This window comes from Montipora foliosa, chromosome 3 (genome assembly GCF_036669935.1).
Source record: "Montipora foliosa isolate CH-2021 chromosome 3, ASM3666993v2, whole genome shotgun sequence".
In the NCBI taxonomy this organism is placed as follows: Eukaryota; Metazoa; Cnidaria; class Anthozoa; order Scleractinia; family Acroporidae; genus Montipora; species Montipora foliosa.
Genome location: NC_090871.1, coordinates 49,674,509 through 49,702,008, shown reverse-complemented (window position 1 = coordinate 49,702,008; position 27,500 = coordinate 49,674,509). Strand labels below are relative to the sequence as shown.

Genomic DNA, 27,500 nt, shown 5'->3' with positions numbered 1-27,500 from the left:
CGGTCTTCTGTGTTAATGCTGGTGTTCTACAGGGATCGGTACTTTGACTCATATTGTACGTGCTGTGCATGTTGCCAATCCCTGATATTAATTAACACGTTTGGACTTAAGTACCATTTCTAAGCAGATGACTCTCAGCTGTATATGCTTTTAAACAAGATTCACACGGTTATGACTACAAAGGCATGTATCGAGAATTGTATCAAGGACATCCATAGATGGATGCAGCAAACAATTTGAAATTGTATCAGGACAAAACTGAAATCCTCTTGATCCAATATAAGTACAAAGCGTCCATCCAACTTTCTACCTTGCGAATCGGGGAAGCGGAAATTGATACTTAACTGAATGCGACGAAGCTGGGTTTCAAATTTGACCAGTACTTATGCTGTGAAGACCAAATTAAACAGGTCACTGTGCAAATCCTCGTTCTTTCGATAAGAGATATCTCAAAAATTTGGAGGTTTCCAACAGATTCTGCTGCTGAGAATATCATTTATCCTTAGAATGTTACATTATTGCAACTCTTTATACCATGGCCTTCTGAAGTATACTCAAAGGGAATCTCCACTAAAACAACAAAATAACTTTAAGCCAGAGAAGATAATGTTTGCAGTTAAAAATTCAGTTATCAGGACCGTAGCCAGTATGAGGCAAACCGAGGCACTTGCCTCAGTCATTTTTTCGTGAAATTTTAAAGTAAAGGGTGATTCCAGTGTTGTCTTTCAAATGTACTCGCCACTCATCATACCTACGAAGAGAATTTAACTACGGACATTGCCTCAGTCATATTTTTCTTCTGGCTACGGCCCTGGTTATTGTTTTGAGAACTTGGCAGGCGACGCTACTTGATTGGAAACTTATTTGACATTATCCAAAGACACCGAAATAAAAAATGGAATGCGAATCTTATGGTTAGCTGATGAAATTAAAGCTTACTTACTTAAGACTATAAAAATCAATCATCGATCTTTTTTTAAACTGATGTGAAATTACGCTTACTTACATTCTTTAAACAAATTGTTGTTTTGTTACCGTTCCCACCGCCTCTGGATTTCTCTGTCACGTTGCCTTTTCGAGCCTTTGCCTATTATCCTAGCCCTTTCTCGTTCCGCTTGGCGACGTTCTTCGCTACAATTTTACCTCCGTTCTCTATCCCATACTCGCTCCCTTTGGCGATCCTTTTCGCTAGCTCTTTGTCTGTTCATTCTTGCTCGCTGCTGCTCTCTTTCCCTTCGCTCTACACATAAACCCGTCCTCTACCTGTTGCATTTACTCTGCTGTTACCTGTTGACACGACGTCTTTCGTTCCCCAACGTTAAACCCTTAAACCAACACAAATCGTTTAGCTAAAATGGCTTTGATTGAGCATAAATATGATTTCCCGCTAGGAAAACGCGGGTTGTCAAATGCAATAACAATTGTGCATATCTGCTTTTCCCGCATATTCAGTAAACCGCGAAAGAAAAGCTTTGAATTAGTAGGCACTGTCCTTAGAAATACCAACTGACCGGAGGCAAACCAGTTGGCTATTTACAAGTGCAGCTGACCAGGGACAACCGGGAACAAATTTAACCCGTGGTCTCAACATGTCTTGAATCCGGGATCCCCGGATTTTAAGGCAAGCGCCCTAACTACTGGGCAGCTCTGACCCAGTACAACACCCATCATCCATTAGTGGCAATATGGTTTAATTGCTTGGAAATGAACATAATAATATCCCGAAGTAAGAACTAACGGTTCTGTTTAGCCTTTTCAGCTTAGGATATACTTGTTAAAGTTAGTAAATATCTCTTCTTCCAAGAGTCTAGTAAGTTCAAGTTCATGTCATTTTGTAATTGATGACAATCTCAGTTAAAGTGAAACAAACGTGGTGGGGGAACGTGAAAAGGATACCTTTAAAAATTTCCCGCATGATTTTTGCCATGACTTTCTGTTGACTGACGCTACAGTGATTCTCTAAGGAAAGAATAACTGGGTATCTAGAAAACGAAAGAAAAAATAATCAAAATCGATCACCAAAGTCCATCGCATGTCAAGACTTTAGAAATCGAAAGCTAAAAGTATCTCGGATGTTGCGTCGATCCCGTAATGCATCCCATTCAAGGCAAAGTCTTACCCTCGTTGATTGGTGGCCATTTAGGTATACAACAATTGTAACTCTTTCTGCACGTAAAAAATCAATGCAACCATCATTTTTTAAATGTAAATGCAGTGCAATGGCATGATGCTTACTTGTTGTGAAGAAAGGCAAAATCATTAATATTGAGAATGACGTAACGGAATTTGACTTTCGACGTCATCGTATAACCATGGTATATCACAGGCTCACCATCCTTTCCATCCCAGCAGTCAACTGCAGAATAAGCATGGAGATTTACAGACGTAGTTAAATCTAGAGAGTATACTTCCTTTTCTATTAGGCACGGATAGTGCCAAAAATATCAGGCCTTCATTTAGCTCTTAAAAGATTCTGTTGACTCTTTTTGGCCTTAAGAACGAAACAAGCATTTAAATTTAATTGCAGACCAAATCATCTTAAATTGGTGTATGCTTTGGAAAAAATCGAGCGAAGGAAGAGTAAACAGGAGTGAAATAAATAGTGGATATTACACCGTGGCGAGAAGATATGAATTTTATGTTCTCGTGAACAATATATCACGAGTGAGCGCAGTCAACGAGTAAGATATTGTTCTTGCCACGAGAACATAACATTTATATCTGCGAGCTAATTTCCATGGATAATTTTATGTTGTATGAAGTTTTATTTTTCGTGTTAGCAAATTTCATTTTTCTCAGAGGAGGAGTTTCCGTCAACTTCAGAGCACTTCACGAATCTATCGCTCGCCATTTTGCACAAACAACCATGCAAAGGCGGGAAGTGACGTCATCAATATCCCCACTAGCTCCGTATGAATTTTATGAATGGTGTATTTTCCAGTTAAACTCTCCTGTGTATATAAGAAATGCATAAATTGCACTGTTATTTAAACAACCGTACTTACGCATCTGCAGCGTGAGTAAGGACTCTTTATGAAAATATAAAAAAGATGACGGCGTTGAGCTAAATAAAATTGTAATGTGATATGACTCTTCAATAAAATGTGAGCTAAAAATAGTAACTTCAGTTAATAACAATTCTTTCCTGGATGGGATAAAAAATCAAAAGTAATGCATTAAGACTACAATAGTTTATCACTAATTGCACCACACATGGACTCCAGAGGGGTTTGCATTCGTCATGTTCTTACGTTCAATGCAACGACATCCTGCCTGGAGGACTCTGACGTACATATCCATGCTGGAATTGGAGGTGAGCTGATCGCCAAGTAAGTACCTACAATAAATTGGTATCAGCTTAAAAGTAGTCGAAACAACGGTGGCACCCAAAGCTAAGCAAGATTTTTTTTTTTAAGAAAAAGACATTTTAGTGACCATGAGATATCTAGCAAGTATTTAAAACGCGAAATTACTAATCACCTAAGCGAGTAATGTGAGAATTGCATGAAAGATATTGTGCAGCAAATGGAGACTCGGGAAATCCGAGCACCAGATTGGATTTGAACCGCGACACTCTGTAATCTAGCCGGATGCATGTTCTTAACCGCTGAGCTACTGGAGACGCTTTGGTGAGCAAGGGTTGCTTCATAGCTCAGTTGTTAAAGCATTAACGCCACCTTAATTTTTTAGGTGTCTTGCTATGAAAGACAATTACTTAAATTCTCCAGAAAAGTGCGAGGATTATTTCTCTCTTTAGATTTACTCTAATTAACGTACATAAAAAATTCATTATCTTACGTGTTATGCGAGGAGGCGATAAAATAGTGTGACAGTGGTTTGGTCATATCCTGGTTGACTTTGCAATGCTCTGTATTGAAAATATCACCCTCTGGACCCAGAAGATATCCAGTGAATCCTTCAAAAAATGTATGTGCTTGAGCAGTTATTTCTTGCAGTTGTATATATATACAAGCAATTCGAGAATAGAGTACGGAGGACAAATTTCGTACATCCTTATAACTATTTTCTTAACTTCATTCCACCTGTTCAAGGTAATTTAAAATCTCTACGAGACCGTTATATTAGACTTAGTATTCATTTGATCAAAGTAAAGTATACTTTATTCGCTTTTTCCGCAACTTGAAGATGCCTGATCTCAGGGAGATAGAAATGTCGTTTTTTTTTTTTAGTCCCTAGTTTTCTAAGTTCTGAAAGGTACTTATCAAGGTCCCAAATTTGACAAAAATCAGGTGGCCTATGTTTCGGGTCATTGGTTTTACTAATAGGTCCATGGTGTTTGCTTTCTTGAGTTTTTGCGACAATCAAAAGGCGTGTAGCATGGGGATGTTAAAATACGTTTCACGTGTTGCTCTTAATTTCTTTGCCTCCTAGTGAGCAAGGAAAACTCAATTACCGTCCTAGAAGCTTCGGAATCATGTTGACAAATTTATGGTCGGCCTCGCAGACAAGTCATTCTTACCATCAATCCCCAGAATACTAGCTTTTCTGTGTTTCTCAACAGGCTCGTATGTTTGAATGAGTTGACAGCAATATTCCGGGGTGACGTCAGTCATCTGTACAATGCGTGATAGAAAATAGAAAAGTTCTTTTTTAAAAAGAAAAGAAAAAAAAGGATGTGAATTTTCAAGGAAATGGTATAGAAAAAAGAATAACGCGTTTCTGATTGGTCAATGAGCAATGCTTAAATAGGTGATAGAGTACAATAAGAAAGTTGCTTTAAAAACACAGCGATGGACTTGTTCAGTATATAATAAATAAACAGCTTCGGAAGTTCTCAAATTGTGCGCACCTATTGCTAGTGCACTTTTGAGAACATTTAAAACACACTCTTGCCCATAGATCACGACATGCAATAGCGTTCATTCGATTTCCTCTGCATATGAAATGGTATTCATTGGAAGGGAATCACTCACCAGTACGCCATTATGAGCACTACTGTGAACCAAACCCTTAACCACATGAACAGCATAATCGTCGCCGGTAACCATGGTTTTATTCTGAAACTTCTTTGCTTTCCTCCGCAAATAAAAAAAGTTGATTGCGTTGCACAAGGAAAGTAATGTAAGGTCACTGGTAGTCCCACCGCCAATTGTAGGGTTAATCAAAACCATTACAATTATCTCAAACTTGATTGGTGCATTAACTGCTTTATTTTTCAGTAATTATTGTGTAGGGTTGTAATCGGATAGTTACATCAGCCAATCATATTAAGTGCCGTCAGCTAAATCCACCAATCACAGAATTTATCGCAATAACCCAAGCAACAACTACTAACCCTACCAAGCTGGGGAAATTCCAAAATGGACGATTTCGTAACATTAGACAGTGAAAAAAGAATGCATTTGGAAATTGTAATGGTTATTATTAATTGGTAACGGGGCTTCGCGTCGTCCAATTCGGTCTGTAATTAAACAAATCGGACTCCCGCTACGCGGCCGTCTGCTTTTGTTAATCATTAGTATGTTTACAGACCGAATTGGACGACGTGAAGTCTTATCACCATTACTTATTTATCAATGAGCAAAGAAGTGTAACAATGCCTCCTTACCTTCTGTTCCGTTTCTAAAAATAGTTTGAGTTCATCTACGGTCATGTGCTCTTTACTATTGCCGTACCTGAGAATTTTAAAGCAGAAGTGACACTCCATGTTAATTAATATGCAAAATGGTTTCAGTTGTCGTGTCCACCTCGGTATATAATTTACCAACAGCTTCTTAAGGACGTTCGCGCCAATTGTTTCTGCGCATCCTTACTGCGCACGCAAATGCACACGCCACGTCATACACAAGCGCGCACGCTAAGTAATAAAATGAGAAATGATAGGGTAAAAGGCCATTGCTATAGCTTTGCCTGGATTTAACGGTCTTGGACGTTCGGTGACCCCTATTTTTCTTTCCAGAAACGGATTTTACTTACAATCATCTCCACGTTGTCCAAAAATAAACAAAAAATCAATGTGGGAAGTTAAAAAAATTTCAAGATTTTTGCTCACGGGACATCAAATCCTGCCATCTTGCGGCTGCAAGGCGCGTGAAACTGTGGTCCCTAAATGCGAACTTGATCTTTAAGGAACCTCACCAGTTGACTAAATTCACTTAATAAGTCCACTTAAACAATATTTGGCAGAGAAGATTTCACTTCAAAGATTCAATTGCAATATATTTGGGTTTACAGACACTGGCCTTATTCGCTAACGAAGCCCGATTTTGTCACATTTTGGGTGTTTTTCCGGGCATGTTCTCTCCAAAACGAAGTCGTTAACCCCCCATTTTTTTTACATTTCTGACATAACTAACTCATCATCTTACAGGGGTAAAAGTTTCAGAAAAAAATCAATGTTGAACAATTTTCGCGCGAACGTCCTTAAGCTACAATCATAGAAAAAAGTAGTTGCGAAGGTTTTGCAAAATAAACCACACCAGTGCTGTATTTCAACCCACTTCTGTTAAGGCTCCAAAGAATATCTCCCCATCCCCTATTCATGTTGGAAGGTAACACAACAATTCCCCACTAAAACCATTTAGTTTTGCAGAATATTCTTGTTGGAAAGTAACACAACAATTGCCCACTAAAATCGTTCAGTTTTGCACAACATCGAATCAGGGGGTGGGGAGAGAAGCAAAGAAGGCTTGCTAGCCTTCCCAACGATTTTGTCTATGATTGTAGACCACAACGTTTGTCGGATACTGGATTTCCTGGATTTTTTGAACCGATTTATAGGCAGCCTGTGATTCGGCAAACGCAAAAGTTCATCGAAGTGCTACGCTCCTTTTTTATGTGTTTATCTCTAATCCAACAAGTGTGTTAATTCGGGCTGTTTTAATCATGATAGCTCACTTCAGAAGAAGAAGATAGATTTCTCTTCTTGTAGAGATACTCTTGTAAAAATTGATGAACTCGTTGAAATCCAAGAGACCATCCGAGTCCTGATTCTCAGTATCAGCTGCCTATGGTTGGATCAAGCAAAGGACACAATCAATGCATTTTTGAGGGAGACTTTTTTTAAACTACACCAGGGCATACTAACCTTAAAAGCCTCTCGCAGTTTTCTGTTTGATATTTTCACGTTTAGCTTATGCATCAAAGCAAAAACTTCATCCACACTGAGCAACCCATCTCCACTTTTGTCGGCCGAAAGAAAGATTTCTTTCAACCATCTAATGAATGGTCAAGAAAAGAGATTCTAGAAAGAAACTCACGGGCAAATGCTCAACTGTTCTAGATCTTGACTACTCTAAATGATTGGCAATATACACAATGTGATCGTAAAGTTAACAAGTTGATGTCAGTTTTTCATGCGTATGTCCTGTTATCGATCATGAATTTCGTCATAACATTGCAGACTGATCTGCAGACTACTTTGACAATGTTACGTCGAAATTCGTTGTCAATAGCTGGACAGACGCATAAAAAACTGGCATCAATTTGTTTTTAAAAATAACAAAAAGGCAGAGGGATCAGAATTAAGTCAAAACACGAGAAGAACGAGAGACAAAAATGACAGAAACTTCAATCTGACGCAAGTACTATCGCATCATTATCGCATGAATTATAAATTTATGTGTCTGTCGGCTTATTGACAATAAAAATTAGCCAATGAGCGCGCAAGAATTTTGCAGTCATTGTAGTTTTAGATATGATACATTTGTTGCATCTACATTTCTCTCTCTCGATCGATCACTTTTTTTTCTCTATTTTGATCATGAAGGATACTGATCCCTTGAAGTCTGACGTCGGAGTGGCTCATCCTCAGCTGTTCATCAACAATAAAAACAAGCAAAGTTCTAACTTGGCATTTGCGCTTTTCCGTGTTAACCTCGAGTTACACAAATGCAAAGTTATTTATAAGTAGCTCTAATAATTTTTCCGTTAGTTTGTCTAGATCATTAATGTTCGTATCTTCTTTAACTTAATGCCTAGGATAATAGGATAATGCAGTTTTCCAATAAAGTCATACAAAGAAAATCAAAAATTAATACCTACCATTGTAAAAGACGTTTCTATCAGAATGTGGTTAAAATCGGAAATGTCTAGTACAATAAGTGCAGAACATGTTCAATGATACAATTTTTCTTTTCTTTTGGATTGAAATCAGTAATAATATATATTTTGTTTACTCTTTGACGTCATGGCGGCCAAACAATGATAAGCCAACCGGGTGCTGAAGTGGGTGCTTGTGTAGGTTAAGGACATGCGAGCAATCATTGCCCACCAATAACCCTCCCCACATCACAGGCTTCAGTTTTATAGTCTGACATGCTGAGTGCCGCATGTATATATAAACAAGGAATAAACAGTAGCGCCTCGATTTCGTTAAGAGTGGCGCCACCATGATCAGCTGACTACCTATTCTTTCGAAATGAATGCCTGAGATCGATGGCAGATAAAATGAAGAGTTCTTTTTTTCCTATGGTGACTCGAGAATACTCGAAGGAAAAAGAAAGAGTGCTCGATTGCAGGAGTGTAGCGTACCGCCTTCCGATTTTTATTTCGGATGCTATACAGTACCACTGACTTCGATGAGTCTCCAAAAGCTCAATGCACGGTACAGCAACCGAACTAATAATTGGAAGCTCGTAGGCTCGACTCCTGCCAAGGAAGATGAAATGCTATAGTGCGCATGCCACTGAAAGTAGACAATCAGAAGAAAGTGGAAGGATATTTTACATACCTGGAATAAGTCCTGCCAAGGTGAGAATTGAGAGTAAGAAAAAAGGAGGAGTGAGGTTAAGAAGTGAATTGTCGAGCTAAAGACATCAAGAGAAGCTTTGTCACGCATGATCAGCATTTTTGAAAAAGGATTCGATTATTCACGTTTGCCTACCATGTCCGGCCAATGGTTTTCTTTTCCATCAAAAATTAACAAGTCGACTCTTGTTGATATTTCTCTTCCATGTCTAAACCAATTTCTTAGAACAATTTTGCACAGTTCAACCAAAAATCAATTATCGTCACAACTTATATTTTCAAGCTTGCAAGGGGACAAAAAGGAAAGGATCAGGTCATGAGGCAACACTTGTCTTTTTGTTTGCAAAACTATGTCACTGCTCGAGTATCAATTGGGCGTTTATGCGACAGCCGTTGCCATAGAGGTGAACTCTATCTGGGCAGGGTTAATGGCATTTCTTTCTTTCTTTTCTTTTACATTTGGAACATCATAACCTGTGGCTACAATAAGTACTGTCTGCAGAGAAAACGAAAGACCCTTAGCAACGCACAAGATTACAAAGGAAATCTCTCGTGTCTTTAATATCCACATACCTAACTTCTTTGCCAACAAGTATCGAAGTCCTACGGTCCAATGAAGGAACTCCTCATGAGTCGGGAAGACCAAGTCCAGGGTAGTAAAATGTTCTCCGTGGATGATCGAGAAACACTTGCTTTCTACATATATCTCTGGGCATTGAGTGAAAGCATCAGTAGCGGATCCCTCTCGCACTTCTTTGATTGACGCTATTGGAACTGAAAAGCACACATCTCGATCAAGAGAAGTTCTAACGTTATCAATCCAAGTTGAAATCCGAGGCCACAAAAAAGTGCTTGCCAGGGGAACAAAGTGTAGGGCATTTCTTTCCAAGCCACATGCGTCTTCCACGTGTGTGAGGTACAGCCCATGCCAAATAAAGTAACTTAGCTCGAGTGGTATTTTTGTCCATTCATTCTTTCGTTTATCATCTATTCATTCATTCATTTATTTATCTCTATGCATGTTTATCTATGTATTCATGTCTTTTTTATTCATTTCTTTCAGTTAAAAAGAGTTTCTCAATAACATGTTAGTAATCGTTACTGGAGAACAAGGACGAACACAAAGGATACGATTTTTTCTGCTACTCTTACTTCAGTTTCCTGATAACTGTTTTCTTTTCCCGGAAGATGTCTTTAGAAAATGTAAAAGCGATTACAATTTCAAAGACAGGTTCTCGATGCCAAAACGAAATTTTACGAATTTCTTCAAATGGTAATGCATTTAGGACAAAAGTCCAAACAGGGGCGATTTCCAAATTTTCCAGATTTTCCCCCAACACCCACTCCCAGAAGGGGGGAAAAGTACGGATTCAAAAACTCATTAAATTTTCATGATCGAAATGTACAAGTAAAAGGGGTTACTGTTATCCAAACGTTGGCCGTACACGTATATCTTAACAGAATTAAATATGAGAGGGTGATGTGAAGTGCCATTTTCTACCCATGTAAACCACGTGAGCGTTAACCCTACTAATGGAAATGGGCCCATTCAAGAACAGAGAAAAACTCTGATCAGCGTGGGGTTTGAACCCACGACCGTCGGGTTATATCACCGCTGCTCTACCGACTGAGCTACAAGGTCAGACGGGCGCAAGTTGTGGGAATTGAAGATGTCAAATTCACGGCAATGAATATGTACAAGTACAAGGGGTTACATTTATGCAAACGTTGGCCGTGAAGCACTTATATTTCAACATAATTAACTATGAGAGGGTGAAGTAAAGTGCTATTTTCTACCCATGTAAACCATGTGACAGTTAGCTCTACTACTGGATATGACTTATGGACAGAGCTTGTAGCTTGACTGACCTTGTAGCTCAGTCGGTAGAGCAGCGATGATCTAACCCGAAGGTGGTGTGTTCAAATTACATACAGAGTTTTTCTCTGCCCTTGGGTGGGCCCCTTTCCATTAGTAGGGCTAACTCTCACATGGTTTGCATGGGTTGAATATAGTACTTCACATCACCCTCTCATAGTTTATTCCCATGATCGAAATGGCCTACCAGGTCACCACTAAAAACGTCACGTGCACGCTCCTCCGTTCCTTATATAAAGCGTACTAATTAGCCTTTGTACAGCTGCCCCCTCTACTCGGAAAATATCGGGGCTGGGGCCGGGGCCAGGGTAGGGGTCGGGGCCAGGACCGGGGTAGGGGTCGGGGTTTCTTTTCTTTTTTAATTTTTTTTTCAATTTTGTCGTTCAGTTCTCCTGTACTGTTATTGTCGAATGACCGGCATCTGTCCTTCATTTATGGTGCAAAAAAATCAAAAACAAAAAAAAAAATTGGAACCTACGGAAGCTATTAAATCTCCTAAAGGCCATTTTGTGTTTTAAAATTTGCAAGCGTTTTAAGTTTGTCTTTCCAAAAATTCGTTTGTTTTTCGAAATTGGAATATGCGCCAATTGCCAGAGACACTGAAGACTACTAGCTGAGCTCCACACTTTAAATCGCGTTGTCAGGATGATTACTTCGTAATAAAAACAACAACAACAACAGAATAACAGTTCCAAGATCGTCACGCACTCACGCAATGTTATCATTTGCTTGTTTGTTCGTGTTGTTGTCAATGTTCAGTCGTCTGACTTTACTTCAAACGGTTTGTAGTAAAGTTAGACTCGAGCAGGAACTTGCTAGCCAATTCTATTTGGACGTCAAAGTATCGAATCCAATTTTACGATAAAAACACAAGAACATTGACAGCAATTTTGCGGAAACAAGCAAATGAGAACTTTGCGCAACGACCGTGGTGGAACTGTGACTATATCTTGTTTCGTTTTAATTGTACTGGGTAGAAGGTTTTTACGAAGTAAACATTAAAATGTAACAGTAACAGGACAATAACGACAAAAATTCTTTTCTTCAAAATGAAGAGTGAACACCCAGAAGGTCTTAGTTTGTTTTTCGAAATTAAGAGAATGTCCGACTGAAATTGTAGTTTTTGTGGGTAATATACGCTTACTCCTAGAGACAACAACATTGAAAACAACACGAACAAAGAAGCAAATGAAAACGTTGCGATACTGCGTGACGATCATTGTTACGATGTGATTTTAAAGTGTGGAGCTCAGCGAGTCTTCAGTGTCTCTGGCAGTGGCATGGCGTATATTCCATAAACACAATAAAAAAAAGTCCGATTTAAAACAAAACCAAGATGTCCCTTAAGATCTAGCTTTCATATAGCTTCCATAGGTTCCTTAATTTTTTGTACTAATTTCCACCATAAATGAAGGAAAGATGACGGTCATTCGAAAATAACAGTACAAGAGAATAACGACAAAAATTGAAACAAAAAAAATTGGAAAAAAAAGGGAAAAATAAAGACACCTCAACCTTGATCCCGACCCCGGCCCCAGCCCCGGCCCCGGCCCTGGCATCGCGTTTTGGCTACTACTTTGTTTAGAACGCGATAAAACACTCCTTCTAGTTTATTAAACAGTGCATAAGGGACGTTATTGCGTTAGAGAAAGTAATTTTGATCAATTATCATTTTTAAACGCCCTTAAAATCATATTAAATAGGACGATTCGGTATAGCAATGAAATATTTTTCGAAGCCCTCAGCCCTCATTAATACTAATTCTTAAAGTGCAACATGTTGTTAATAAAACAAGTTACTGACGCGATGTCAATATATCAGATCATCACAGGGTAAGTAAATTGTAATGAAACAGCATTATTTTATAGTTTAACCAAAACAATCCTAAATATACATGTTCTTGCCGTGCAAAATGGTTGGAAAAACCAGTCTGAGCCAGTTGAGTTTTTCAAGTTTTTCAAGTTTTCCAAGTGTCAGTTGTCCAGACAAATGCGAGGATCATTTTTATCCTTTTTATCCTATGACAAGGTTTGTTGTGGCTTCAGCGACACTTTTTTTTTTAATGAAGTTGTCATTAGAATATTTTAATGTGTCCGAATCACAAACCAACTATTTGTACAACGACAAGTTTCTCCTCGTTTACAGCGCCCCAATGTTATTCCAACTAATTGCATCCGATGCCCAATACTTGGCTGTGGGCAAAGAGGGCTTTTGTTCGCGGCGAAGTAATTAATTATTGATTGAAACTGGCTGCATCTTTCATATCGCTCCTGATGATACACACTGTATCACTGTATCTTTGTTTTCTGTCATTTTCAATTTTTTTTTAATGATTTCCTCAGAATATTTTTTCTTCCTTCTGGAAGTGATTTTATTTTTTTATTTTTTATATTTGGTGCATGCTTTGCCATCTAAAAACAAGTTTGGATAATTACCCAAGTAAATAAACAGGTAATACACTAGGATTCATGAAACACTTAATTAAGACCATTCCCTTAGAAAGAATCAACTTGCTCGTAATGCCTTATATATAAAAAAAAAGATAATATTTTTTTGAGGGGAGAGAAAATTCTGAGAGTAAAAGTTACACTTTAACTTCCGTTTAGACCAAAATGAATAATTACACTAATTTAATACATTTCAAACAGCATACTCTTAAATTATTTCACTGGACTATTTTTGGTTTTAGATCCATTTCAGCCACAAAATGTGGAAATAAAAACGACTTTTTAAATATAGAGAAACAACTGCAGCTCGTCCATGTAGCATTTTGTGGGATTATTAGTTTTTAGATGCGTGGAAACTTACTCTTGGCTCTAACACCCTTCTTGGAAGGAATCCAGCAGATATTCGCGGCTTGTTGATCAAGAAAATATTTTCGGGGATATTTCTTCGAGGAGCTTCGCAATTTTGTGATTACAGTGCCCTTATGCATGACATCTATTGATTCTCCAACTAAAATAAAAGCATAAAATAGCAGTTAGTTATAATTACTTAGAAATTGTCATACGCAACAAAACATGTCTCTGCTAATTGGCAACAGTGATGTATTGTTTTCACTTATTGGTATTATAGTAAATGTGAGAAAATTTAACGAAAAGCGTCAGTTTTTTTTATCATTATAATGTCCACGAGACCGTAAAATTTTATCATGCACTTAAGAGTAGATAACTGCATCCCGTACCGTTGGCAAATTTGTGATTGTCGGCACATTTAGCTGATCTTCGATGTTTATATTTCCTCCACTGGTCTATAGAACTTTTTGCGATTTTCGTCTCGTGGCTGAGGATGTCGGGGCCTTGCTCTGTCATCGCTACAGCCCAAACAAACGACTTGTTTCCTTCATTTAAAATTACCCTCAGAATTAACGTTCAGTGAACCTAATTATCATCAAAGGAAGTCACAGAAACCTTTTTTTTTTTTTCCTTTTCTGCATAATTCATGAGTCGATTGGACAAAACTTGACGCTATTGGCAGACACCCAGTAGATGTCAGCACGAGGGAACAACCTTTTAAAAGTGAGGAAGAGACATTAATTAGATTACCTTCAACATGTCTTGTCACACCTACCATGCCCGAAATCGCCATGAAAATACATGGCCCCTTTCATTTTTCTCCCTGCGATATATTGGCCCGGGCAAACGTCTTCAACATTTGCTTGAAAATCTGTTCGATTTTGTTGAACAGCAGTGTCGAAACCGTTTAATTGCTGTAATAAACTAGCATTAGCACGTCACTCAAGATGGCGGGTTTCAACCACTTCATGACCAAGGCACCATGGGCATGGGCAAAGCCGCACCCAAGTATTAAATATTAGAATTCCCATTCCCCCTTTCAAACGTGTTGAAACATGTTGAATTGAAGTTGAATAGATGTTGAAAGAGTTTAAAAAATTCGTTTAAACTTTGCTTCAACAGCGTTCAACATTGTTAGGTATGCGCGTACCCAATTAACGGTCTGCAAACGACGTATCCATGTCTGTATCCATGGTAACAACTTAGTGAAGCTTGGTTGAATCAAATGTAGATGACGTGTTGAAAATGTTTGTCATCCCAGCGGTCAACATCGTTCAACAGCGCTCAAACAATTCTAAAGGTCGTTGAAGCAAATATTAAAGCCGTTTGCCTGGGCCTTAAGTGTACAAGTCGATCTTCATTCTTGCCGTGGGAGAACAGTTTTGCCGTTCCCAACCCTGCTCACCACATGTATGGCATGTGAAGCTGCCAATTAAAACACATGACTGGTATGTTAGCTACGCCATGCTGTTGAGGCCCAAAAGGTCGAAACAGCTGTCCATTGCTGCTAATTGACCGGGTAAAAGGGTTGTGCGCATGCGTGATGTGTTGGCCACACCGGGTTGGTGTTGGTGTGTGTCACCTTGCTTTTATTATTGTTCTTCATTGTAATGGCCGATTTCTCCTCCTAGCCAAGTTCTTGTCCATTGCTTCATCAACTGGAAACTAACAATAAGCCATTATGGTCTTGTGGAAAAAAATGGCTAAGTTACACAAAACTGCTGCAATCAAGCACAATAAACTAATATCAATTCCATCGATTCACTAAACAAACAAGGAATGAAAGGTACAAATCGCGATAGAAGGAACAAGTAACCAATGACCAGCTGTCTCAGCCCACGTCTCAGCAGTGTTAGTTTTAGAAGGCGTGAAAACGACGCTTTCGGGTCAAAAAAGAATTTCTTATCGAAGGACTGTGTGATTTTTTGATTCTCGACTATTTCCTTCGCTTTTATTTTCGAGTATTTCGAAGTTTGTTTAGCCTAATTTTATGGTAGAAAGTATGGAAAGGCATTGTATAGAACATATGGATGTGTTTGTAGGCGAAGAGGTAGTGCGAAACGTTAACGCTCGCAACATATCAACGCAGCATCTTGCAACACTGATGCAAGATGTTGCGACATGTGTTGAACGGGCTGGCCAAACGCAAGCAACAGTTTCAACGTAACATGTCGGCGTTCATGTGCCCCAGCACCTGGTGCGCAACAAAGTGTACCTGGCGCGCATGCCCTAGTGCAACAATGTTGCCTGAATGTGGCCAAACGAGTACAACATCATGCAACATCCAAAATGTTGCACGAAAATTTTTACCGTTTTCAAATTTGATTCAACATCATCCAACATGTTGCAACTCATCGCAGCATGTTGTGCCCAACAATGATGCAAGATGTTACTTTGAAATGTTACGTGCGTTTGGCCAGGCCTTTATATATTGCCAAGCTAAGTCAACCCACAGTGGCATAACACAGAGACTGATATTTCGAGACGCACAGCTTATATTTAACTTTGCGGAACTTGCTGTAGCAATAAAAAACTTAACGCTCCGATTCGAAACAGGAGATAAAAGTTTATGAGCCCGAATTCCTTAAGCCGTGTGCCTACGTGTTCTTGTGTGTTTTTATATATTATTCTGTGGTTTGAACTAACAACTAGAAAATTCTGCACCTACTTTAATCTCCGAGATTAAAGTAGATTCAGAATTTTCTAGTTTTGTTCCTTTTACCATGTTCTTTATGCAATTTTTCTTTATCGCGTGATTAGCCTAAGATCATAGTCTAGAATCGTATTTAGGTAGCTTGCTTTTTTTGTTATGTTGTAGTCCAAGACGTGAATGATTCCATAAATTTTTATTCGTGAGTCAAGAGATGATCTCTCGCCTTCCAGATGATAAAACGAGCGAGTGGTGCTATGAGGGCTCGATATAATTAAAAGGAAATTTATTTTATTTGAGTGCAACATGCAAGAAACGTGAAACCTTAAGAAATATAAAAAGCTATACATTGGGGGGAGGGAGGGGGGGGGGGGGGTAGTAACAACCCCAAATGTGCGAAACTACGGAAAACAGCTCCCATTCAACAACTGCATTTTCTCTTGTCCTGAGAAAAACGTAAATTCTGGATAGGAACGCATTATAACTTGGCAAAACAGTCGGAAATAAAATGGGTAGCACTTAGTCGTTTCTTTTTTTTTCTTCTTTTTTTCTGTGTATGGAAACGTCTTTCCTGACACTCCCCTTCTAAGCAGTGTCTTTGTGGGTATCTTTTTTAGGTTCCAGGGGGTAGTAGAATTTTTATTTAGCAATCTTTATGTATCAATATCATAACCCATTACTACCACCTGTCTTTGTTTCTTTTTTCACTAAAATAACACAGACCCATTACAATAATAGAAGACTTGCTGCAAAAGAGTCTTATTATCTCCCAAAAGCAATAGCAAATTACGGAATATTCAATATCATATTCAAAGGCCCATCAGTTTGGAAGTCCATTGACGAAGATATTAATATTAAAATAATCTCCATTGTCTTTGTTTAAAAAGAAAATGAAACGCAATTTATCCAAGATTACTAGACATCTGTACGTCAATTTTGTAATTTTAAGTTAAGAAATTAAAAAAATAATACTCTTTTGAAATGTATGAATTTTAGTCACTTTACGATACTGCTAGTTTACTTAACTCTTTTTATCTCTATTTTGTGTGTATCTATGTTTGTTTGTTCTTGTGTCCCTGAACGGAACATTTTAACTACTTTTCTTTTTTTAAAAGAAAAGTAGTTAAAACTGGTTACCTGGCATTTTTAACTTTTAGCTTATTTCGGGCAGCCAGCACCCCTATCATCTGCTGTACTATCGTTGTTATTGTATGAGTATTGTATAATTGTTATTAGTTTATTATAATTATGGGATGGAAGTATTGTTGTTGTTGTTGTAACACGAACGGTGTCTTAGTAGATCTTTAAACAGTATACCCTTATGGAGCTTAAGAATGGAAAGTCAATTCTATAAACAAGACAGGCGGTGAAAAATCAACATCTGGAATCTGAAAAGTGACGAGTAATGGACTTCGACAACATTTGATCTCTGTATCAACAGAGTGCTTTGGTTCTAAATTAACACCGAAAACAAATGGCAAATTCTGTATGGGCTTTAAAAACATTACGGGAATCGCACGCCTTGAATGCATCTGTAAGAGTTTTGTGAAGTTGCATCTCAGTTATAAGGCTATTTACATTTTTTTTGCACTCAATTCCGCACAGTCTAGATCTTCAGGTAAAACATAATTGGAAGTGTGACAGTAAAGATTTATATGAAAGAAAGCTTATTCCGCGCTTGTTCCATCGCGTTTATTTCACCGCGCACCGGTGGCTCAGTTGGTTGAGCACCGGGCTGTCACGCGAGAGGTCGTGAGTTCAACTCCGGGCGGCCGGACCAACACTCAGGGTCTTTAAATAACTGAGGAGAAAGTTCTGCCTGTGTAATTACATCTGCAAATAGTTAGAATTTCAAGTCTTTTCGGATGAGGACGACAAGCCGGAGGTCCCGTCTCACAACCCTTCAATGCTTATAATCCTGTGGAACGTAAAATAACCCGCACTTTTTCTTTCTTTTGACAGAACATTGACCTTCAATTCCTTGTGATTCAAGGAAGTTAGAGACTGCCGAAATTTTAGTGTTTTTACGATCTATTGTCATTAATCTTTTGCTAAGAATTTATCAACAAACTAGTTATTTTTTATCTCCATCTGTCTTTTGGCTACCCTGGGTGCTAGAGGAATTTTTTTCCAAGGTCGGAGGGAACGCTCTGCGACTCCGAAGCAGCGCTCGACCGTTGACCAGACCGTTCTCTCGATCCAACCTTGAAAAAATTCCTCTGGTACCCAGAGTATCTTTTAGCTTGAATTTTACTTTTAACTCCCGGCATTTATGGTACTTCTTGGTGCAAATGTTAAGCCAAAAAAAATGTCCTGTCATCAGTATTTACAGTATTTAAAAAGCTTCTGTAACCAACCGACTTTTAAGTGGTACAGTTTCCATCTGGCGGTTTCATTTACGATAATGATCATTTCAGTTTTTCCCTGAAATATATACATCCCTAACATGAATTTGTCGGATAGAGGGCATGTGGGGTGCTCTCTCGACGCAATTTCTTCCGCAACCTCTCTCTGGAAGTTCCGGATTCACCCCTCGACTCGCGAACATGTGAGCCAAAGGGCCACTGCTGACGCAACGTCTGGGTGACCCCTCAAACGGTTTAAAGGTCCCCCACTTGAAAAAAAAATTAACTGGAACGCTGCAGTTCAACACCACCCAACTCAGTGCCTTCTATTTTTGTGTAACACGTACCACAGGCAACTCCGTTTACGCTCATGGAGCGTCTAGTTTTAATTTTATCCACTGTCTACCCGAAAGTCTCTCTTTCGCGCTCTCTGAAACGGACACTGCTGAAACTTGGGCTCAGCTGTAATAACAGCTATTCACATAATGTATCTTCTGAGTCACCGATTTCTTAACATTTAAAACTGCATTTACCAATCTATAATTAACCAGTCAACGTACAACACCTCTGTTGACGTCATAGGTGGATCACTGCGAAGTTTTGAGGAAATGCAGAAAATACCAAAATCTGGCAAGTTATCAAGGATCTCTCAAACCAGGCTTGCTATTTGTTTCCATAGGCTCCCGAGGACAGTGACAAAAACATCCATTGGAAGCGCGATATTACTAAAGAAGGTCTACAAGTTATGGTTGTTTGTTTGTTTTTTTTCCTTTCTTTTTTTTTCTGAAAAGAGTGCTGAAAAAGATGAATACGTTACTCCTAAAGTGGTTACTATACGTTATAGTTGTTGGTCGCAAGAAAACGGTTGGAGAATTGTGACGGGTGCCACGGCCCAAGTGACGTCAGGAATCGAACACTAATAGACGGGTGTTCACCGTCCACCGTGAAAGAAATTCTCATTTGTCGTTCTTCGTTCCTGGCTAATCCATCGCCAGGCTAATCAGTGCTTTCTATATGTGTATTTTGCAGCCGAAATTGTGAGGTTTCAAAGAAGATTATTCACATAAATTGTGAGTTTTTGCAACGCTAAGTGCATATCAAGGTCATTAATTAGACTATTTGCGCCAGTCCCTTGCAGTGCGAGTATAAATAAGAGCTCCGCATATCATTTCGGCCCAGTTCGCGTTAGAATCCTTCTTGTGCAGAACCGTGTTATGGCTGACGCTCAAGTTCCTGTTCAAGCTGCAGTTCCAGCCGCCCAAGCTCTTGTTCAGCCTCCAGCTGCTCCAGCTAATGTTGACAATCCTCAACAAGACCCTGCTCCTTTGCAGGTGTCAATTTCATTTCTTGTTATTTGCTCGCTCTACTGCTTTGGTTTTTCCCCGATTCTTCTTCGTCTTGTTATTCCGCGTGGCCGTTTGTTAGTACCGTTTTCTTCTTTCTTCGCAAGCTCCGGGTTTCTGTAGTGCTTTTTATTTCCCAGCGGACCCTTCCCCAGTTTCCACACGTTTTAAGCTTATTTGTCATGTTTTTGTGTGCTTTGCCTCACAAACACCGGGTTTGTGTAGTGCCTTTTATCTCCCTTCGGCTCCCTTACCTAGTTTGCACACGTTTATTGGTCATGTTTTGTGTGCTTTGCCTCACAAACGCCGGGTTTATTTTTTCCATGTGCGTGTCTCGTCTCCCGAATTTGTTTATTTAATTTGTTTATAATGATTTTATGTCGGTATTTCCCATTCATTTGTGTTTTCAGTTGCGCGTCCTCCCAAATTGTTTCATATCCCTTCCAATGGTAGCCTGAAAGGGTGTCTAATGCCCTAGTCGGATTACTGACGGCTCAGGCTGCCATCCCTTGGGTGGGTCCTTACACGTCTTCTTCGCCATTTTTATTTAATCTCCCTTGTGTGCTTACGTTATCCGTTGAGTTTTGTTTTGTTTTGCCTTTTTCGCTGTCCCACTCGAGGGCTGGCAGCCTGTAGATATTTTTTATTCGAGCTCTCTTTTCGGTTTTTTCAGCCACTTTGCAGTCGCGACTCCGTGGCTATCTGCAAGAGGCAGACACTTACGACGGAGAAACCTTGCTCAGCTTTAGAGCAGGCTTGGCCATCACCTTAGCCCTTTCGGGTAGCCAGCTCGCAGACGTTATGGAGCATGTCGATTGGCGCCAAGCTCCTACGTCATCTCATTATTTCAAAGTTGCTCAAGTTTTACGTCCTGGAGGTCCTTCAAACTTATTATCCCGTCACGACCCTTCTGGCTCTTCTTACACTGACTTGAACAGTCTCCGCCGTTTCACTGTCGCCTTTCCCACCGGCCTTTCGCCTTAGTTTAAGTCTTGGATGGTCTGGAGTTTTCTTTTCTTGTTTAAGTGTGGTACCTGATAGGTGTGAGGTTAAGTATGGCTGACTCCTAGGCTGTTAAGGCCGTGTTTAACTTTCGTCTCCTTGCGCGGGAGCATATCTCCATCTCTTATTAGCGAGCGTGAAAGGGACTGTCGCAAATACTATGCTATTCGCGCCAGTCCCTTGTAGTGCGAGTATAAATAAGAGCTCCGCATATCACTTCGGCCCAGTTCGCGTTAGAATCCTGTGGATGTCGGCAGCCGTGGCATGACTCTTCCTTTCGCGCTCTCCTCGTTACCCCTCCGCGCTTTTCGCTTTCCCCCCCCCCCCCCCCCTCCCCCTCCCTTACCCGTTCCGTTTTTCACGTCCACTCTAAAGCGCGGTCGCATATCTCCATCTCTTATTAGTGAGCGTGAAAGGGACTGTCGCAAGTACTATGCTATCTCTCGGATCGTTTTCCCTGGCATTTCGCTTTGAAGTTTCAACAAAGACGTTTCAGACGAAACGAAGTCAATACAAAAGACGAATTAAATACAAAACTCAATCAAAAAGAAATCCAAGTATAAAACGAAAAGAATTGCCATACACTCGAAAGTTTGAAATACGTTCAATATATGATCCATTACATACATCATTTCATTGGTTGAATACGTGTTTATTGTATGAACCTGTCTGTACATCACTATTTTGTTCAGTTTGTGTATATTACGAATTAGTTCTCCAGACGCAAATTGGCAACGTAAAATATCTGTGTTCATGGTTTTTTTTTTTTTATGGGTCGAGTGGCATTTTATTCCACATTTTTGCTGAGTTACGTTGCATGCTACACTGAATTTGCAAGAAAGATTTGTGAAGTTTTGTTTCCACTAATAAACGAATTCTCCTGGATAGTTTGTGCAGTTTGCATGACAAGCGGACTGAAAAGGCCAATCCGAATTTCAAGACATGAAAAGTCTCACCGTGCACATCTTTCCCACCGGTCTGGATTTCCAACCGTATCGTCTCAAAAGAAGGAGACAGTTCAAATCAGCTTGGGCAATTTACAGCCCTGTCTTGTTTCTGCCATTCTATGCATTGTGCCAAGATGAAACTTAAGTCCATATCCATCCGAATCCGTTTTTCGTAATAATCATTGGAATAACATCCAACACTTAGATATGTTTTCTTTTCACTTCATTTTCGGCTAAAACTGGGAATAGTAAAATATTTGTCAAGGATATTTTGATGTAGAGAAACCTTTTCCTTCAGCAAATCTAAGGTAAAACCATCTCCTCGTCCATAAAATAATATCCGAAGTTAAAATAATTGCGTTTTTTTGTCTGTATGTGTCATACAAAAAATGCACCATATTTTCTGAATCAAATAGTCTATGATTCAATAAACAGCAATTCGAACCGCCAATGTTGTGTGGCAGTGTTTATTCGGTCCTTTCAAAGCCATCAAGACGTCTTACAACGGTACAATAATCCAAGAGTATAGCCGGAGACCCTTTTGGCATATCCTCCGTTAATTGGTCATCAAACTAAATGCATGCATTTTCTTAAATTCAAAAGGAAAAAATCGTGTTGCTTGTAGTTCCACTGACCCTTCCCGAAAGCCTGCTCACGCAAACGTTAACCGTGATTCAAATAACTGTCCTTTGCATGGATGAAAAACCCTACCACAACATGTGCACGTATTTTCTTCAATTTTCTGGATAAGACTGAATTGAAAATTCCTCTAGCTAAGCCTTTCGTAGGCTAACAAAATGTTGAGGGTGCTCTCTTTTTCTCCGCCAGTTTACGACGAAGCATGAGACCTGCCTTAAATAAGTGGGATTTTTTTCTATGTAATTTAGCCGGTTTTGTCTGATATATAAAATTACATTGCTTCTCGCTATCTTTTTTGGATCAACCAATAGCGTTTTTATGAATAACTACTACAGAAAAATTGGAATGTTTGCAAGATATTTCTAAATGATTTCGGTAAACTCGCTTAATTTTAATTCATTATGCATGGTACCGTTGTAAATCATAATAACAAAAGAAACTTAACTGATTGGCTTTGAATTAAAGTGCGCGTCAGGACATAGTTGCTGGAAGGTCGGGTGCTTCTAACTGTTGAATAATGTCGGACGGTGGAAAAATGAACTGGCTTTTATAGCACTCATTACCCGGATAGTGGTAAGTCCGCTGAAATGCGTTATCCACCTTTGTATGGCTTGTGTATTATAAGATGTTCGCTTATCAAGTGGTGATCCACAAGATAACTATAACAATTAAGCCCTTCACATGCTTACACTTTCTCTCGTGTGCCCTTCAAGCAACTGTTACCGCGAGCTCGGCTTTCGCTCTTTAATTAATTAACAATTCACACGCTTCCTCATCGATGATGCACGTTCACGCTAATAATATGACATGAACTGTCTTTCCATTCTACGCATAGCTCCACTGTTAACATTGATTTCGTATTTCCTATCTCGACAAATATTGATTTTCATTTTAACTTGCAAAAGTACGATTGTTTCTTAGAACTCTTAGAAAAATAGTTAACCAAATGAAACTAGTAAAATTCTGACTTCGATACAATTAGCTCTTGTTTTCTGTTTTTGAACAATTTGTGTCAAGCCCTGAACAAAGGCGTTGCTATGTACCGCATCATTGATTTTTCTTTCCCGGATTCCCAATCATCGACGGACGAATATAACTGACGTACTTCAAGAACTGAGAAGAGCCATCATGATATGACAGTGCCAACACTTGTTTTCCGTGATCATGATTCAGTGAAAACGTAAACACTGAATTCGTTCAGTTTGGGGATGAATATTGCAAGTTACGTATTTGCAGTTGGGTCGACAAGGTTTTAATGTGTGAACGAAGTATTTTTACATTCCGGATTAATTATTGTCACTACCTTGACAGTGCTTCACTCACTATCCTCTTTCTATTGTATTTAGTTTCCTATAATAAAGGTGCAACCAATTAGTTATACAAATAAAAGAGAAATGAAATTGCAGGTACCTTCAAATCAACCCTTGGACCTTTCAGTTTCCAAATTTCCTTGAAGATTTGTTAAGAGTGGCTTTTCGTGGATACGAGTGGAAGTTAGCATCGTAAATACAAGGTAATGATTTCCATTCCCAGCCTCTCTAGTCTTCATCCGTGCTATCCTGATTAGTATTACGGTTGAAGCTAAGTAGCCATCATTCTCCAGAGTAAATTAAGGAAAAGTTTAGAAGCTTCTGCTTTAGATGATATTAAAGTTCTTGCCATAAGGATCAGTCTGTGAGCAAGCTGTCCATCTTAGATGATTGCGAATAACCATGGACTGCGAAACATGCATATCTCGCGCACGAACTTGAACTTTCGCTTGTCGCTCGCGCATGCAGTCTTGCAATTCGATTTTCGCAAAAAGGAGAGCTTACGCACAGGCCAAGGCTACAGGACGGACAAGGCTTCTCTTATGGTTTATTCGCGTTCCCCCCATATACAACAGGACAAAGTATTTGCTACTCTCTCGTTTCTAGTTTTCCTTGGTGTTTTATGAACTTAATTTCCCATTTAAAGGCTTGTCCATTATGGAAAAAACGATTCAAGAGAACAGAGAGAACACAACTCTGGAACGCCAAGGTAACTGTCAATTTTATGATGCAACCATGTACGATGTTAGTTCCAACAATGCTAGTAAGTGATTCGAAATCAGTTTTTATCTTGAGAAAGATTACGGGGCAAATAATTAATCATGTCATGGTAATAGTAATAGTAATAGTAATAGTAATAGTAATAGTAATAGTAATAGTAATAGTAATAGTAATAGTAATAGTAATAGTAATAGTAATAGTGATAGTGATAGTTTAATCACTTATATAGCGCTATTTACATATGCTGATTAACAGCGCTTTACGATAAATAATAATAACTATAATAATATTTAAAAAGTAAAGTCCTAACTTTCCTTTAAAACAATCAACTCTGTTAGATTCTCTAATCTCTCTAGGCGTATTATTCCATAACGTTGGAGCAGGGAAGATAAATGCGAGATCAACAAGAATTGCCTTAGACTTAACGGAAGGATAACTAAGTAAAGTACGATCAATAGAGTTCCTTAGGTTATATCTTGACTCAGGTTTATGTGTAATCAAAGAAGGCAAAAATGAAGGTTCTAGACCCTTAAAAATCTTAAAAACAATCAACAGAATTTTTAATTCAATTCAAAACATAATAGGAAGCCAATGTAAGTCAACCAATAAGGCAATAAGGGAGTAATACGACATATTATGCATATGCATATTAGCCTAGCACCCATATTCTGTAAACGCTGTTATTTCTTGATTTAATATTCCGGGAATCCATTTAACAGATTATTGCAGTAATCAATTCTACTTGAAATTAAGGCATGAACTAAAGTCTTAGTATTTTCTTCAGAGAGATATTTTCTTATTCGTCTCATATTGTGCAGATAGTAAAACGCAGAGTTGCATGTTTTTGTAACATGAGATGCCATCGTCATCTTAGAATCAAACCATGAGCCCAAGTTCCTTGCAGTTGCCACAGGAATGATGACTAATTTCCTGACAAAAAGACTAGAAGCACATGAAATTGAAGGGTGTAACTTGCAAATCTTTTCCTTGGAACAAAGCTGGGGATTTTAGGACACAAATGTTATGCCTAAATATGAAACTAAACGACGTTCGCGCCCATTGCTACTGCGAATTTTTCGCGCATGTCACGCACACGTCATGCATCGCAGACCACGAAGGTAAACACGATGCTAAAGGCGCAAACATTTTCCACAAGAATGGAACGTGAAATGCGTGTGGCGTCATGGGACAGCTGTGGACCCAGATCTTCTCGGAAATGTCACGCAATGGCGTGACAGTGCGAATAGACAATCGCTCTGAGAACTTCGCAGCGATTTTACTCTCTTGAATTCTGGGTGACCCCCATTTTTCTTTCCTGAGATCACTTCCTTTCCTGATTTTGTCCATTTTAACAAAAAACAAAAAAAAAATCTGTACGTGAGAAGTTACAAATATTTCGCCTTTTATTCTCTTGTACGAACGAAGTTTTCCTTCTTAGACTAGCATGTATCGTTTTTCAAGGTCTATTTCACCTCGGAAAAGAACATCAGCTGCAAAAGTTTGTTTAGTTATATTAGTTATGTTGAATTGGGTACGTTTACCTGCTCTAAATTTCACTAATGTAGCTTTTTTTATTGCTGACAGTTGTAAGCTAACATCGTCTTAAAATAACGCAATCTTAAAAAAGTGCAACTCATGATCTCGAAAACGAGCACGGTGACCCCACATTGTTTTTTTTTTTGTTGCCTTTTTGGCAAAAGTAGATCATTACCTTTCTGCGTGGCAAGTTTAAAAAAAATCTATACGTGAGAACGTTTTGGGCGCGAACGTCCTTAATTCAGTCGCGCCAAATTGAAAATCAAAGCCAGAACCGATAAAACAATCCTTCCATCCAGCGTTTGCACATATAGAGCAGCAGCTAAAATGGGAAGGCCGGATGAAGTTTGCTTTAAGGAAGGCGATTTTAAACGCCAGAAGGCAACGACAACTGGTACAACAGTCCATATTACATTGTTTTATTGCAAGGAGAAGATCACTTCTCAAGGTGTGTTCATTTATTCTTCTTCTGTTTTCCTTCCACGAAACTCAGCACGTTGCTGTGGCACGATCGTGCCAGCGTCTGCAAAGAAACGTAGGCTGGTGGAACACCGTTTTGAACACGTGCAGCGAGAGCAGATTTAAAAGACAATTTTTTGGTTGTTCCTCCTCTAATTCACTCGAATGCATATCCGCAGAACATCTACCAGATGATGTCGAATAATAATTTAATGTAGAAACATAAGATAAGATCGATGCTGCACGCACGAAAAAGTGCACCACAGGGACCAGATGAGTCCTATTTGACCTTTTGTCCAGGTAAATTCACCATACGAATTGATCTTGTTGATTTGAAGCATCGTATGTGATCTAAACACATACAAACGATCGTGTTACGCTGCGGTTGAAATCCTATCCGCGAAACGAAAGCTGCATACAGTAATGACTGTGGGCTTGTCACTAGTGGTCACTAACTGTATAAAAATAGACAAGGAATCAAAGCGATTTCGGTCAAATTTTGAATCATCCATAAATAGCTAAAATTTTGATGAAAATGCCTTATTTCCAGCAACTGGGGTGTAAACAATATTCTCTCGCTAGTCTTATAAAGAAATTAACCAGAAAGCGACTGAAATTCAATTTTTTGAGGAACCATTTTTCAATCATTTTGCGTTCGATTTCGATCAATGTGGACCGGAGGATACCGGTGAAGGAAACGCGTCATCAGTTGTAAGAAGATACATAGGAAGGGAAATCAACCGTTAGGGTTCAAATCTCAAAACAGCTGATCGTCCGGTTTGGGCTGTGTCGAAAAGTGGGACGTAGGGACGCGGGGACTCGGGGGCGTGGGGACTCAGAGGTCGGGGGGCCGGAGACTTGAGGACGTCGCGACTCGGGGACGTAACGGCGCATTTTCCAATTATACAATTTCAGAAATGGGTGGACATCCCAACGCAAAACGAAAGTTGAGTTGCTTGTGTTATTTTGCAAAAACGATCATCTTGGGGTTTTTCAAGTACCAGCTAAATACACACCGAGATTAAAAAATTGGATTCTCGAAAAGTAATTTTCGCCACCCGTCACAGGCCTCCGTGCTATTGTTTTTGTTGGCGGCATTGTGACTGCAGCTTTCCTGGAGCTTTGATGAAAAATTCGGGTTGTCATCGTTGATATTGTCGAAAATGTTC

The 27,500-nt window shown here is 39.2% G+C and overlaps 2 protein-coding genes across 3 annotated transcripts in view; one reads left to right on the top strand and one right to left on the bottom strand.

Annotated features, from left to right (window-relative positions):
* LOC137997569 (1-phosphatidylinositol 4,5-bisphosphate phosphodiesterase eta-2-like) overlaps positions 1-14,017 on the bottom strand; it is a 35,853-nt gene extending 21,836 nt beyond the window's left edge. Inside the window, exons 1-12 of one of the 2 annotated variants that reach the window (XM_068843649.1) lie at positions 13,770-14,017; positions 13,394-13,540; positions 9,283-9,483; positions 7,735-7,774; positions 7,049-7,178; positions 6,859-6,968; positions 5,570-5,636; positions 4,481-4,574; positions 3,799-3,916; positions 3,252-3,337; positions 2,236-2,356; positions 1,897-1,982 (exon numbers count right to left, since the gene is read on the bottom strand). In XM_068843649.1, the coding sequence (XP_068699750.1) occupies positions 1,897-1,982; positions 2,236-2,356; positions 3,252-3,337; positions 3,799-3,916; positions 4,481-4,574; positions 5,570-5,636; positions 6,859-6,968; positions 7,049-7,178; positions 7,735-7,774; positions 9,283-9,483; positions 13,394-13,540; positions 13,770-13,896 (1,327 nt within the window). In that variant the 5' untranslated portion in view covers positions 13,897-14,017. The remainder of the gene's footprint in view (positions 1-1,896; positions 1,983-2,235; positions 2,357-3,251; positions 3,338-3,798; positions 3,917-4,480; positions 4,575-5,569; positions 5,637-6,858; positions 6,969-7,048; positions 7,179-7,734; positions 7,775-9,282; positions 9,484-13,393; positions 13,541-13,769) is intronic. The other variant, XM_068843648.1, reaches the window with a different exon arrangement.
* Positions 14,018-22,761: 8,744 nt separating this feature from the next.
* The window catches only part of LOC137997566 (uncharacterized), a 14,211-nt gene continuing 9,472 nt past the window's right edge, over positions 22,762-27,500 (top strand). The window contains exons 1-3 of the mRNA XM_068843642.1: positions 22,762-22,879; positions 23,713-23,819; positions 24,263-24,325. Of these exons, the coding sequence (XP_068699743.1) occupies positions 24,274-24,325 (52 nt within the window). The 5' untranslated portion in view covers positions 22,762-22,879; positions 23,713-23,819; positions 24,263-24,273. The remainder of the gene's footprint in view (positions 22,880-23,712; positions 23,820-24,262; positions 24,326-27,500) is intronic.